The following is a 14,553-nucleotide window of genomic DNA, read 5'->3' on the forward strand; positions in this document are numbered from 1 at the left end:
ACAACACTCATCTTTATGTGCTAAGGATAACATGACTATAGTGTACAATCGAGCAGCAGTCGTAGAATATAAAGAACCAAGTTGTGCCTGACATGTTGCTCCTCCTGGTAAATCACACTGCTAACAACTGGGCGCCTTCTGGTCAAGTTCATGATTCCTTAAAATATGGAACCACTTGCTGATCCAATCAAGTTTCACAAGAATAGCTGCTGCAAATCCCACTCCAAAGCCCACACCAACGAAGAGAAACAAAACAACATCGACATTATCAGAGGAGCTTTCAGATTTGTTTCACTTTGAGTATCCGGAGAGCCACATTGTTTGGATAGAGGGGGTCCACAGAGCCCCACATTGCCATCAAATGAGCTATTCTGGAACGTCTCGAATTGACGTGATTGCGGTATCCTCCCATCCAATTGGTTGTTGCTAAGGTTCAGGATGCTGAGGAAGGTGAGATCCGTTAGCTCTTGTGGAATCTCACCTGACAGCATGTTTGAAGACAGGTCCAGGGACTCCAAAGCAGTCATGGTGCCAAGCTGGGGTGGAATTTCTCCACTGAAGGCATTGTGAGACATGTTTAGCACATGTAGTGAAACAAGATTTCCAAGCGATGCAGGAATGCTACCGTCCAGTGCATTATCTGATATGTCTATTGCTGTTAAGGTAGTTAAGATCCTGTCAAATGTCACGACGGACCCTTTGTATGATATTGTGACTGAGTCTTGGTAAAATCCAACAGTACTTAATGTTAAGTATCGATGGTCTATGATTTGTCCTGTATTGTTATACTTCTTCATTGATTTTAAATTCCCAAACCATCGTGGATGCAGATTGCCAGAGAGATTGTTTGAGGCTAGATCAATGATTTGCAAGCTCGAGAACTGTTCTTCAGATTTCTCATCTTCGAGATAATCTATTGAGCCATGGAATTGGTTGGATCTCAATACAAGGACACGAAGATTCAAAAGCCTTCCTAGCCAAGATGGAAAGGTATCTGTAATTTTATTTCGTCCGAGATCAAGATCCTCCAGGTTACTGCAATTATGTAGTGCCCTTGGAATTTGACCTTCAATCTTACTGCCATGCAAATCTATTGTCTCAACAGAACATCCACTTGAAATATTTGTAGGTAAGATCCCTTTGAATTAATTCTCTCTCAAATTTAATATACTCAAAACCCCATTTTCCATCAGGCATGGTGGTACCGGACCGCTAAAATTGTTAAATGACAGGTCAAGGATTTCCATCCGTGAATCGCAAATTGGATGCGGTAAATGACCACTTATGTTGTTGTTGGACAACTTAAGATACAGAGTAGAGCTAAGGTATAATGTGAAGTTTGGAAGAAGAGAAGAGAACATATTGTTTGAATAATCCAAGATGGAAGCTGATGAGCTTGGCATAGGAATCTGTCCCTGAAGCCTGTTGGAGCTAAGGTCGAAAACATTCAAGACACTAATGAATGGGATAACGTGTGATGAATTGAGTTCCGTACCGGTGAACATGTTATGTGAAAGATTTAAACTCCTAAGATCATAGTTCCATATGCAGTTTGGTATATCCCCGCTTAATTTATTACTTGAAAGGTCCAAATCAGCCATGTGGTTAAGACGCATCAATAAGTTTGGTATTTTTGTCATATTGCAATTAGCAAGCCCTAGTCCCACAAACCGAGAGGGACAGGTAGATGAAGAGTTACTACCTTCCTCTTCCGTTACAGTCAGCTTATTGTGTGAAAGATATAAACTAGTGAGGTTCTCTAACCTCCATAGTGATGATGCAAGATCCACTGAGCCCATCAAGTTGTTCCCTGCAGTGTTGAGATGCATCAAATTTGGGAGTACCAGCAATGACCGGGGAATCTGCCCTGTCAATTCATTCCCTTGTAAGACTATGCTCTTCAAGCGTGAAGATACCCCTTCGAATTCATGTATAGGACCAGAAAGTTGGTTCTGTGATAGACCCAAGTATTCCAGCGCTGCAAGCGTGAAAAGAGATGTTGGGATTTCTCCTGCACAAAGAAGAGAAATCTAAGCACCAGGGAGTTTATGCTTTATATAAAGTTGAGAGTGGGTGATGATACAATGAGTCTTACACACTTGCCTCATGGTTTTTTCACATAACCGTTCGGTTAGTAATCCAACAGCCACAAGTTCTCCAGTAAAAGAAATAACAGTTTAAGAAGTTTTGAGTCCACTAGTACAGACACTAGATAGTACTAGTTCAAATTAGGAAGGATAAAACAAGATATATATTTATATTAGTTTTCATTGGTGTTTGTCGAGCATGCTTTCATTTACACCCTTGACACTATGAAAACTATGCATGTCAAAAACAGCTGAGGGCACGATCCTACATCACTTTTTTCTATAGCTTACTATAAAAGAAAAGGTAAAATGCTCGGGTGTTAAAACTTTTTCTGAATTATCACATAGGTCCACAAAACTTTCTGATAGGAGTTTCCATAGAAATTATGCTAGTCTAACTTTATGAGAGAGCTAAACTTACCGCTGAGACTATTTCCGTTAAGCCAAGCTCAGTCAGCTGAGTCAAATTAGCCATTGAACTTGGAATTCTGCCAGAAAGACCGGTGTTTACCAGTACCAGTGATGTCAATTCCTTTAATGCGCCAACTTCTTGTGGTATTGGCCCAGAAAGCTGACAGTACAAGATTTGCAATCCCTCCAAGCTAGTCATGTTCCCAATTGCGGGTGGCAGTTGCCCCACAATGCAACCACAGTTATCAATGGTCAAAAGTTTCAAGTTCCTAATATTGGCAAGTGCTGATAATGTTTGCATTGTGAGGTTGTTAGCAGAAATTATTAAACTTGTCAAGTTTTTGAAATTTCTAATGGAGGAAGGTATTGTCATGGATAAGTCGCAATCATAGGTTTTTGATGCCTTCAAACCAAGAAGATATTGACTCCGACTCTCTTGGTAAATCCAGTTGTATCAGGACCAATTTGCGCAAGGACTCAAGCATACCAAATGAAGAGAGGAAATCCCTAGAAATAATTTTTCCATCAAGAACGAATTCCGTCAATGCTGTGAAATTGCTAAAATAACTTGGTTTCACAGAGGAAAAGTTGGTCAACGCTATACTCAGTGTCTCTAAAGAAGTGGCATTAGAAAAGTTTGGCATGTGCCCTGAGAGATTTGGATTGTCGGACAGTTCCAGCACCGTTAGATTTTTTGATTGAAACATTCCTCGGGGGAACTGCCCTTCAAGATTAATACCAGACAGTTGGAGTACTTTGAGATTAAGAAATTTCATGAGGAACCCAGGAAATGGACCAGGGGTGATCTCATCATTGTAGCTGAGGTTGATCACGGCCAGAGAGTGCAGCCTCGAGAGAGAGCGACCAATATGACCTTGGAGGCTGCCGGTACTCCAAGCTAAGAACCTGCAGATGTGGCACAGAATTAGCTAGAGCTTTGAAGCAATCTTCTGCCGTAGAAGGTGATATGCTCACAAAAAAATCAAGGTAAAGCTCTCTCAAATTGCTAAGATTTGCAACTAGGGTCTGGAAATTGGGTTCCCAAAGGTTATTAGGTGAGCCGCTCCAGGGATAGTCGCCTGGGTCGTCATCAGTATAAGTAAAACGAGTGGAAAGATCTAAGGAGACAAGGTTCGTGAGTTTGCTAATGCCTGAATCTGAGAGGTTGAGATGGGTAAGCAAATCGAGCCTCTCGAAACCAACTGACGGGATCTCAGGCCACCAAAGTTATTGATGCTCAGGTCAAGCAGCCTGAGAGAGGTGAGATTAAATAGCACCGGGTCGATGCCATTGCTTTTCAAGCCAAAGCCACTGAGGTTGAGCGCGATGACATGGCCCGTGGTGTTGCTGCAGCCGACGCCCTCCCAGAGACAACAGTCCGTGCCAGATTGCCAAGACGGAAGAGTGGGGATGGAGTTGCAGTCTAACATGAAAGACTGCTTGAGTTTTAGCAGAGCGTCAGCCTGATCTGGATGGAATAGGGAAGGAGTAGAGCGGTGAGTGAGATTGCCATCCGCATGGGCGCTAGAACCGACGAGTGGGTGGAGCTGTGCAAGCCAGAGCAGCAATGCCAGGCCAATGGAAGCCATGCACTACTGTCTGGTAACAAAAGGATGCGAGAAGGAGGCTGTGCCCAGAGCTCCAAAGACGTGCGGTTATAGATTGTGTTGCCATCAAGATGGATCTTGAGGTCGACAAGTCTTGTTGTAATTTCCAAGTCGTCGTCGGTCGTCGCGCATACACGACGGCATGTTGCACATTGATACATGGGTCCCGAAATGAATGTCTGTCTTCCTGCTTCCTGCTTGCAGTGTGGTAATGATGATGAGTGACAGCATGGGCATCGATCATTGTCTAAGATAAATAAAAATTGAAAAATCCACATAGCTGAAATCTTATATTTATCCGGTTATAATACAAATGAGTTACTAATTACTCTTCATACTCTTTTACTCCCATTTAAAAATTTTCCATTTACATCACATGTGTTTGGGTACGTTTAGATTAAAACTTTAACTTGAACCGTGCGTTTGACATGGAAATCCATATACTTATCACTTTCTGTACGTATGTATATGTGGTCTATACGGTGGGGCACATCATACGTCTACGTTGATGAGTTAGTATTTAGGTCTAATAGCTATTACATTAACCATGATTAGAGTCTACCCAACCAGACCAAATTGATGACAGTGTGTTCTCGATTTTTATGACAACTTTTAGGATTTTCTCAGTGGTCTTCGTACTTACTGTAACGTGGAGGCCAGGTAGCAGTAGCAGTAAGGTTGTGACCGCCTCTTCCGTAGCTTTCAGCGCGTTACGGACCTGTACTACTGAAGCTGCAGGTAATAATTTGCTCAGCTGAATAGGAACGTTGCCAATGGAAGATTGGCTGGCAGTCTTTTCGTGTGCCGTGGAGTGTGGGCAGGAGTAACGACTGCCAGTCAACTATCGGAGACTTCTTAGTCAACTAGTGAGACTTCTAAGTCAAGTTACGTACCGACGGCTACGTGGTCACAAAAATCAGATCTTGACATGCGATACACGGAGCACTAAAGAGCTCATTAAGTTGCATGACAAAGCATGAAATTACCAACAGAGTAATCCTATATGCGAAAAGTTCCCGCCATGGCCATGTTGGTAGGACTGGAGTGTTGGTAGACTGTAGTGTTGGTAGGAGAATTGAAGATATGGAAAATATATATGCCTTTCTGGGCTACTGTAGGTAACTGTAACTGGTTAATTTCTTACTCCATTCCAGCATAACTTGGTATCAAGCTTAATAACTGTTCCATGTTTCCTAATCTCGGCTGCAGCAATTCATTATGCTGCTGTTATGAATAGTTTGTGCTTCTTTCCATGAACTTCAGAAGTTTAGCTCGGAGCACACAGCCACGAGTTTTGCTTACATCCATGCATGGACCTGACTCTCTAGACCTTTGGTACTTTTTGAAAAAACAGACCTTTGGTACTACTGTTGCTTTTATCTTTCACTCAGGAACTAGCAGAACTTCTGAATCCATGCTGTTGTAAGTTGTAACTGGCCTGGTGTTTCTAGTACATACTGACAACAACGAGCTAGGCCATGTTGTCGACTGTCGAGTCCGCCGCCGCCCGTCGTCCACGGCAATACATATGGACGGAATGGATCAATGGAATGCAGGTTTCCATTTCAACTAGTTCAAGCAACAACCCTCGCAATTCAGAAACCAACCGAAAATCCGGTGATAAGGATTCTGAAATAGAGCTGTGCTTTTGAATTTATTTAGCAAAAATAATAGATGGGTAATTTTACGTGGATTCAACTTATTTCGAGCTATATACGCTTGGCCGTTTGGTTTCTTCTTTTGGGATGAACTGTGAGTTCGTCGTCCGTAGTATGAACTTGTTTGAAGCTGCTGGCAGTAGCACTGATGCTCTAACTTCTGTCGAATTTGAATGCGACTCATTTCGGTCAATCAAACTAAACTGGACAAAGATGCCCTCCAGGTCACTGGGTTGTTCGTGTTGAATGTCTGCAGTGGTATCACCATTTCAGTCAGTGGTACCTCAACGCCATCAATTCTCAACATCGGCTACATACAGCTTTTTTTGTGAGAAAAACTGATATTGGGCATCAATGAACAGGATGTTACAAGTATATTTGGGCAGGCAAAGAATCGAAACAGGAGACCCCCGCGTCGCTCACCCGCACGGGCGACTCGGGCGGTAGGGAAACCCTAGCCGCCACCGCTGTCATCCGCCCCTCCCCTACCCTCGCCGCCGCCGGAGGAAGCTGCCCAGAAGCCTGCGCGGCTCCGTAGGACGGCCGGCGGCGAGGCTCTCGCCTAGGTGGTTGCAAGCGCCGTTGTGCGGCTCGGCGGCCGGACGTGGCGGAAGTAGTGCGCAGGGGCGCGGGGAGGTTGCCGTTGGGGGCGCGGCACGCAGCGGTCAGGACGACGCTGCGGGCTGGCGCTGCAGCTTGGCGGCGGAAGTAGATCCGGTGGGGGCGCGGATGGCGGCTCCTGCTCCCTTCCCTTCGGATCCGACCCTTCCGCAGCTGCTGCTGCCCATGCGGATCCGGCTGGGGCCCGTCCGCCGGCAGCTGGTGGCAGTGGCGAAGGCGGTGGCCTGGCGCCGGGGCTGGGGCCAGGGTCGGCGCCCTCTTGGAAGGGGGCGATGCCCATGGAGGTGGGGCGCGCGCCTCGTGGCTGCTGGCAGTTGGCCAACAACGACGACGGCAGGTGCCAGTGCGGCGGTGGTGGTTGGCAATGGCCTAGACGCGCGGCGGTGTCATGCGAACGGGAAAGTCAGGTCCGGCCGCATGTACTGCCTGATCGGAGGGGGTGGAGGCCGGCACAGCTGTGCGGCTGCCGTGTGTAGCCGGCGCGTCGTTGCCCCTTCGAAGAGGTTTCCGTGGGGCAGCGGCGGGACAGTGGCATTGAAGGGGATGGGATCGCGAGAGGTCCAGCTTCTTGGCCCGACATACGGCGACGGCGAAGCTGATGGGCGCCGCTTTCCCTGTTTGGGGCCTCGTGTTTCCCCCAAACGTTGCCATCCAAGGGTGATCCAAGAGTAAAAACTCAGTCCATTTTGAACGTGCCATGGCGTCGTTATTGGTGTCGCTCCCTTCCTGAAAGCGTCGCATTTAGATTTTGTCGTGGCTTTAAGATCTCCTAGGCAGATTGGTGTGAAGTCAGAGCTGCTTCGTCAGGGGCGTGGCTCGGCAACGATGACACGCGGCACGTTTATTTCATCTTAATTGAGCGGCAAAGCTCCTGCCTTTGTTTAAAAAAAATTGGGCAGGCACAGGATGCTACAAGTTACAGCATCAGATGAGTAACCTTTAAGGCCAAAAAAATATCATTGTAGAAGGTACGGTTAGGCACAACTCGAGCAGACACAAGAGCAGTTCGATATCCACTTCCTCGATCCGAATAAATCATAGCAGGGTGTTACAGCAATTCAGTTCAGGAAAACTAAAGAAACTACATTACATATTTTTCAAAAAGGGAAAAAAAAGAGTTGAAAACTGGAGAAGTTGCAGTCCCTTGTAGCAATTCATCGCTCCCAACTTCCAGATGCAGGTTAACGATCTGACCTCTGTTTATCCAACCTAAAGTCCTAAACGTCAATTCTCACAGCCGACCAAACTCCATATTACAACGACTTTCATGTTCCATCACATCTGTATAATGACAACGAAAGAACAAACAAATTCTTAAAGAACAGAACACCATCTAGCAGCATCAGTGAGAGGATGAATACAACAGCGAGGGCTGGTTCTGCAGAGTGCTGAGCAACTAGCTACATTGATGAGTATATATATTGACGCTCAAACCCTTCATCTTTGGTGACCTTCCCAGGGGGCAGCGCGACCCTGTCCGAACTAGGAGATCCCCAGGTTGACCATTGTATAATTTAAGATTATGCAGACTTTGGCCGCCCATAGCTTATCACCATCACATAATCTCCCCCGGAGGAGCCTATCACCGTTTGCAGAGGTCGCACGGGGCCAACCCTCAGCCATCGCTCCACCAAGTTGCGCACAGGTTGTGCAGGATTCACTGACTGGCCACAGCAGCTTATTTCAACCTGTAAACGTCAGGATTGGGACCGTTCAGATAAGTTGCAACATTAAAAAATCGAAACTGAAATGCACGTAGCCTTCTAATTGCAATAGAACAGACAGACCATATCAACCCCCATACAGCGTGTGTAATCACACCTTGGTTTCTAAGATGAGATGTAATATATTCTGGAACATGCCAATATGTACTGGTTCCGGCAATAATGTAAGCAGCATTTTCACTACAAAATCTATGGACTGCTTAAATATTTCAACACTGCAGCAGGGAAAATTAAGCACAGAAAAATAGTTACTAAACAAAATAATGGGTAGGAGTCTTACCTCAGATTCGCTTAGAAGACTGAGCTTCTGCATAATGTACTTTTGGATGGATGATGCAGGTATGCTTCCATCCCTATCATTCGGCAACGCATTAGCCACAGCTGACATAATATAGTTCATTTAAATAAAAAAAATAGCTGTCATTGAATCAACGGCTCTGCTACAACAACTGTGATGAACTAACTAGAAGTAGGAGATCATGTTATGGTCAAGATCAAACTATGATCTTTGTAGACTTACTAAGATAACATTGAGCTGGGCTAATTAGTGTATTTGCATATAACGCATGACTAAAGTGATAGCAGCTGCGAAGCTTATGGCAATTAAAAGATACCCACACAGGAAATGCCCATGACTAACAGATTAATCATCCTATTTGGTTCCAGGGACCAAAAACATGAAACTGGATAGCTAAATGGAGAGCAAGGAATGTAGTCACAAGCACCACACTTGTGCATGACACCATCTCCTATGATCAATGAAATATATAAGTTATATTTTCCTTTTCCCTGCTTGATGCTTATCTATTATGAATATATATCATAATGATTCAATGCTAGGAACTTAAATTTTGGATGTATGTTTAGAGAGCTATTGATATAAGATCAGAACTATCAGTGCATCAGTAGCAGAACAGAGTAATATGAGCTCACTTTATTCTCAAATAGTGGGCAGGTATCTGAGGCAAGGGAGGATCGCCTTTCCTGGAAACAATAAGAAAAACAGAAGATCAGGGATCAAAAACATCTAATATATCACTTTGACTAAAGTTATGATAACTGATACTATGATGTGACTTACTGGTCAAACGAGGCAATTAATGAAAACCATATTGGGATGAATTTCTTCCCATTCTGTATAGCTGCAGCACTGGAAGCAGCATTTGCTGAAGGTAGGGGATGTTTCCTCTTCCGACCAGGCCCTTTCTTTCTAAGCAGCACTATTGGCTCAGGATCATCCTTCTTGTCATCTTCAACTTTGGACTTCTGGGGAGGCTCCCTAGCCTTTGTTCTGCTAGAATGTTCACTAATGGGAGATTCACTGGGCTTATCTCCCTTAAAAGCTGGACTCTGTGCACTTGTCCGGGGCTTTGTTTTGCTTGCAGCCTCTACAAGACAATTCAAAGGTTTCCAGAGCTCTGCCTTATCCAAGTCCTTACTATCACCAGCTTTATCTTTACCAGAGGGATGACTTGATGTATCCCCATTTGACAATACCTGCAAAAGTTAGTGTCAAATCAATGCTTTCTATTGTCTTCATTCTTCCGTTGATTCATTTTGATGAACTTCATGCAACATACTCCAAAGATACACAAAAAATAGGGTATGATTCAATTAGAATGATCGAGTATTTTATTTACCTGTCTTCTTGTTTGAGGCATTTTGCTCAAACTATCTAGCAAGCTTGAATTTTCAGTTTTCTTATTAGAGTTATCACTATCCTTTTTCAAAGGATCCGCAATGATAGGACCAAGGCCACGTAATGCAGCAGCCTTCCTGGTAACCGCTCTTGTTCGCCGCCCTGTCGAACCCGCTGGTGTTATTCTAGGTGTATTTACCACCAACGAAGAGATAGACCTCTCTTTCCTTTTAATAGGTAGCGTAATGGGAGATTCGGCTTCTTCAGCATTAATCTTCTTTCTTTTGAATGGAAAAACTTTTGACCTCACATCTTGTATATTGTGATCAGCTCTGAAATCATCGTATCAAAAAGTTAGAAAAAGGGTTAAAACGTAAAAGGATACAAGCTAAAATAGAAATTTGCATCCACTGAAAATTTCCCCCTAACTCAGAAAAGCAACATGATCAGGAAATAGATGTTCTCTTGGCCAAATAGCCAATAGAAACATTCAACCGTGTTTCAAAAAACAAGCGTTTCTTTGAATCTAATAATACAGTGAAGTCTCACCAATAGAAACATATACTATATTATGACCAAATAGTTGGGAAGAAGCCCTGAAAACACAGCAGTGCAATAATAGCTATGTTTTGGTATTATTAAAGCTCAAAATTATGTCATATAACTGTTAGAAAAATAATGATGGATAAGAATGAGCACTGGGTGCCAACCACAGAATGCATATCTTGGAGGGGACTCACAGGGATTCTTATTCGAGCTTCATTGTAAACTATGCAATCTTTGGCATGAGTCTCATAAGATTCAAGACAACAGAGGATAGCTACTGTTCTCTGGAGTGCAACAATTCCTAAAGGTAGCTCTAAATTATATACAGGAGCAACAAAGCATGTTCAAGCTTATCCAGAAAGTGACATGAATGCTTCAAACTGTTGAATGTGTAGTTTTGTAATCTGATTTTGGTTGCTCCTATCCATAGTTCAGAGCAACTATCTATCATGTGTTGCGGCATCTTGTTATCCAAAAGAAATACATGCTAACAGTATGAAATCCAGGAAAAGTCAAAGTAAGGCTGATAAACGTGTATTTTGGAGGTACAAAAAGTACAAGAACATTTAGCGAACCAAACCATTTATAGTACAACTAAATTTATAGTTTCTCACAAATTCATAATAATTTCAAAAGAGAAAGGTCACAAGAAGAATACCTAAGCTTCTCGGCAGGAGTGCATCCTAGATCAATTTTGCATACTGGGCAATGATCTAGATCCTCATCATTGAGCTTCTTATAGATACACTTTCTACAAACTGCATAATACAAGAACACAAGGAAATAGAGGTGAGGATTTCAAAATACAGAGAAATTGTATAAGGCACAATGCAATGCTTAATTTCACTTAAAAAAAGGAATTTGTTGTATACAAAGAAATTCCTTTCCATGGAAAACACAAAGAATGTTTGACGCTGCAATATATCCATATCATGAGAAGTAAAATGATGGATGCAAATGAACAAAAGAGATTGGCATTTGCACTACAGCACTAGTATGGATGATATAACATGAAATGCCCAGATCCATTTAGAACTAGACCCAGAGGGTCAAAACACAAAGCAAAGCTTAAGTTCACCAATGTTGGAATCAAATCATAACTTCCTTAGAGCATCTCCAAGAGTGTCCAAAATCAGTTCCCAAAACAAACTTTTAGATATCTAGAAGAAATTTGTTGCTCCAACAGTAGCCCAAAAAGCCTCCCAAAATTCTCGCACGCCCAAAACTTCCCGCATCGCGTCCCAGATTTTGAATTGCTCTTGGCGCGCCCAATCCCGACGTTTGTGGAGATCCCCACCAAAATCTTCCTGCGCGGGTGTTTCTCAGCAGCTTCTCGCCCAATCTTCCTTCCGTCGAGGATGCCGCCGCTCAATTCTCGAGGCGCCGTTGTTCGCTTGCTGAGCCGCCGCTGCATGTTTCCCATCTGCTAAAGCCAGCCCGCAGGTTTCCCGTCTGCATTGCCGCGAGTTCGCGACCGACGCGCATCAGGCGTCGCCACTGCTCTCTGCGAAGATCACGGACATCCTGCCCCTGCTCTCCGTCCAGGTCGCTGTGTCCTCTCCATGGCTCCATCGTGCCCTCCTCTCCATCAAGTTTGCGGCATTGTCCCCTCCGTCCAGGCCGTGCTGACCTCCCTTCCAAAGCCTACTGCTCGCTCCAAGCCTCCAAATTGAACAGCTCATACATGTTTTGATTTGCACTACGTGATGTCTCACTGACTTCAAATGGAGAGGATTTTTACTAAGTAATGCTGTAGTACTAGCTCCTAGAATCTGTAGCGTGGCAAAAGAAAAGGATTGTTGGTCCAGCAGAATTCAGATTTTTATGATCTTGCATCAGCCATACTTTGAAAAGAGTTGCACACTTCATGGGAAAGGAGGTCCCACTTGGATGGCATGGCAGGTTTTAAGGCTTTTGGGACAAAAAAAAATAAGGCCACTGTTGAAGAAAAGATTGTTTTTTAAGCCCAAAATCTTTTGGGAAAGTCCTAAACTGGAGTTTTTGGTAGTATAAATATTAGGCCCTCTTGGAGATGCTCTTAATATTTCAAAAGCACACACAGAATCAACAGTTACACCAATTGACTCATGCATGCAGAGTAACCAGATAGTTTGCAGCAATTTACAGTCTATGAATCCACAATGTGGCCACAAAAATCTTATGTACAGTTCCACTAATTACAGGCCAACATGGGTCGAACTTGCATTGAATACAAATTACCAAGAGGGGGACTAATGTGATTGATGAACTCGAACTGACTAGCAACTCAAATTACAGCACCGGAAGCTTGCATAACGTTGTGAAAAGTACCACCTGAACACTATCTCAAGTTCTCGACAGGACCCAAAGCATTTCACGGATTGGGGAAAAGATGGCCAATCAACAACCCAGCATTCAAAGTCTACGTAAAATCCGGATGCTGAAGTCCAGCATTGATGCAACATTGCATCAGGACTCAATAAACCAAATTGCAGCTCAGCCTGATAAGGTAAGAATAGAAAGCAAGGAAGCAACCAAACATGGTCAACTCAAACTAGATTTACGTGGAATAGAGGCGAAACCGCAGCACGGGCCGGAACGCGCGCACGTCGAGAATCGCAATCGCGCATGAACGCCCAGAAGGCCGCACAGCGCTGCTGGATCGCTGGAAACGAATCAACGCCCACGGCACCAACCCACGTCCCCGGGCCCGGGTGGCCGAATCCGGAACAGCCCCAAGAACGAGGCGTGCGTTGAATCGAATCGCCGTCGCGGAAGCTCCCATAGAAACGAGCGGAGTCGTCGTAGAGATGCGAGCGTTCGAGCCCGCCGGGATCGGCGGGGAGCGGCGGAGCAGGGAGAACTCACATGTGTGGAGGCACTCGGAGATGGTGGTGGCGTCGCGGAGAAGGCGGCGGCACAGCGGGCAAGTCATGCAGCGCGCGAGCAGCTCCCGCTTCACCATCACCACGGCGCCGTCCCCCCCGGCGCCGCCGCGCCGGCGCCGCGACCGCCCGCCTCCCCTCCCTCCCTTCTCCTCCTCCTGCTCCCCCTCCTCGCCCTCGCCATCCGCCTTCACCACCTCCTCCTCCCCCTCTTCCTCCTTCGCCTGCGCCCCCTCCTCCACCTTCGCCTCGGCCGGCTCCAAGGCCGGCGGCTGCTCCGGCGATGCGGGCCCGGTGGTCTGCATGGCGTGGGCCCCAGCCGCGAGGCTAGCTCCGCATGCCGGGGAGGGGCAGAGCAAAGGCGCCGCCTTTATTGCGCCGAGGCCTCCCCTCCGCGTGGAAATGGGGAGGAGAGATCGAAGAGGAGGAGGAGGACGACGCCGAGGTGGAGGCGGAGAAGGGAGTTGAAGCAGAGGAGGATTGAAGAAAAAAAAATGAAATTTATTTACGTGCTTATCGAGGGACGAGAAGCCGAAGGACGAAAGGCAATGAAGGAACACAGGTGGTTTTATTTCGCTCTTTTTTTCCTTCTTTTCTTTTTTTTTTGGCTTTTTTGCGTTGCTTTTTGTGTGAAGAATAGAACCAACTCGTTTGGATTTACGTATTGTTGTCACCATCTTTTCCTTGTACGTGATGGTTTCGTTGGACGTACATTCGTATCTTGCATGAACTTTTGTTTCCTTGCCATTCTGTTGTTGTTGAGTGTGGCTGTGGTTCTTTTCCCCTTTTTTCTCATAGGAACTTTTTTTGTTTTCATATTTTTATGTGCTCATGTTAAATTTTTAAAGATTTGGAGTTAAGATTGTAATAAGTAAGATTGCAATAAGGATCCTAAGATTTGTAAAACTCTAGTATGTGAGTATCGAAAAGATATATGCAGGTAAAGAGACTTTAGAAAATAATATATTAGGCGAAACGTCTAATAACGCGCTATGCTAACTCTCGCAGCAGTTTTTTTAGCAGCTATTGTTGGTCTCGGTAACGGACTTACATGAATAAGGACAAACGGACGCGGTATACGAGGAAGCAAAACCGCGGGGTAAAAATAATAACATATATGGAATGCTGATTGCAAGAATTACTTGTGACGATTGCTTTTATTTACTATTTCAGTTGGATTTGCAAAACTCATCATCTATGAATGACAAACAAAGGAATGGACGATATTAGTAGCGTCACTAGCTTAATGTTGGTGGATTACATATAGCACACAACATAGCTACAGCAAGTTATAAGCAAACTTTGCACAAGATTTCTTAGATAAGCGAGATTCCAAGTTTAATGTACTAAGAATTCCAAAATATATGTAGCCAAAATATATTTCTTTTTCTTATAG

General features: G+C 44.6%; 1 protein-coding gene and 1 pseudogene across 1 annotated transcript; both read right to left on the reverse strand.

Moving 5' to 3' along the window:
• Window positions 1-120: 120 nt before the first annotated feature.
• Window positions 121-4,144, reverse strand: LOC112885621 (annotated as a pseudogene).
• A 3,231-nt stretch (window positions 4,145-7,375) lies between these two features.
• On the reverse strand, window positions 7,376-13,677 carry LOC112883915 (E3 ubiquitin protein ligase DRIP2-like). Its single transcript, XM_025949182.1, has 7 exons — window positions 13,141-13,677; window positions 10,952-11,051; window positions 9,749-10,079; window positions 9,190-9,605; window positions 9,042-9,092; window positions 8,389-8,461; window positions 7,376-8,072 (listed from the first exon to the last, which is right to left on the reverse strand). Exons 1-7 carry the CDS (start codon window positions 13,460-13,462, stop codon window positions 7,905-7,907), a joined length of 1,461 nt encoding a protein of 486 aa, XP_025804967.1. The 5' UTR covers window positions 13,463-13,677; the 3' UTR covers window positions 7,376-7,904.
• Window positions 13,678-14,553: the final 876 nt, after the last annotated feature.

This window comes from Panicum hallii, chromosome 3 (genome assembly GCF_002211085.1).
Source record: "Panicum hallii strain FIL2 chromosome 3, PHallii_v3.1, whole genome shotgun sequence".
NCBI lineage: Eukaryota > Viridiplantae > Streptophyta > Magnoliopsida > Poales > Poaceae > Panicum > Panicum hallii.

Bases quoted from the DNA above. Each gene is read 5' to 3' on its own strand.
- LOC112883915 (XM_025949182.1), bottom strand. From the start codon at position 13,462: ATGCAGACCACCGGGCCCGCATCGCCGGAGCAGCCGCCGGCCTTGGAG. The intron at 9,606-9,748 runs GTAAATAAAATA...TAACTTTTGCAG, and splicing joins TGCCTCAAACAAGAAGACAG to GTATTGTCAAATGGGGATAC. The intron at 8,462-9,041 runs GTGAGCTCATAT...GCCGAATGATAG, and splicing joins GCCCACTATTTGAGAATAAA to GGATGGAAGCATACCTGCAT.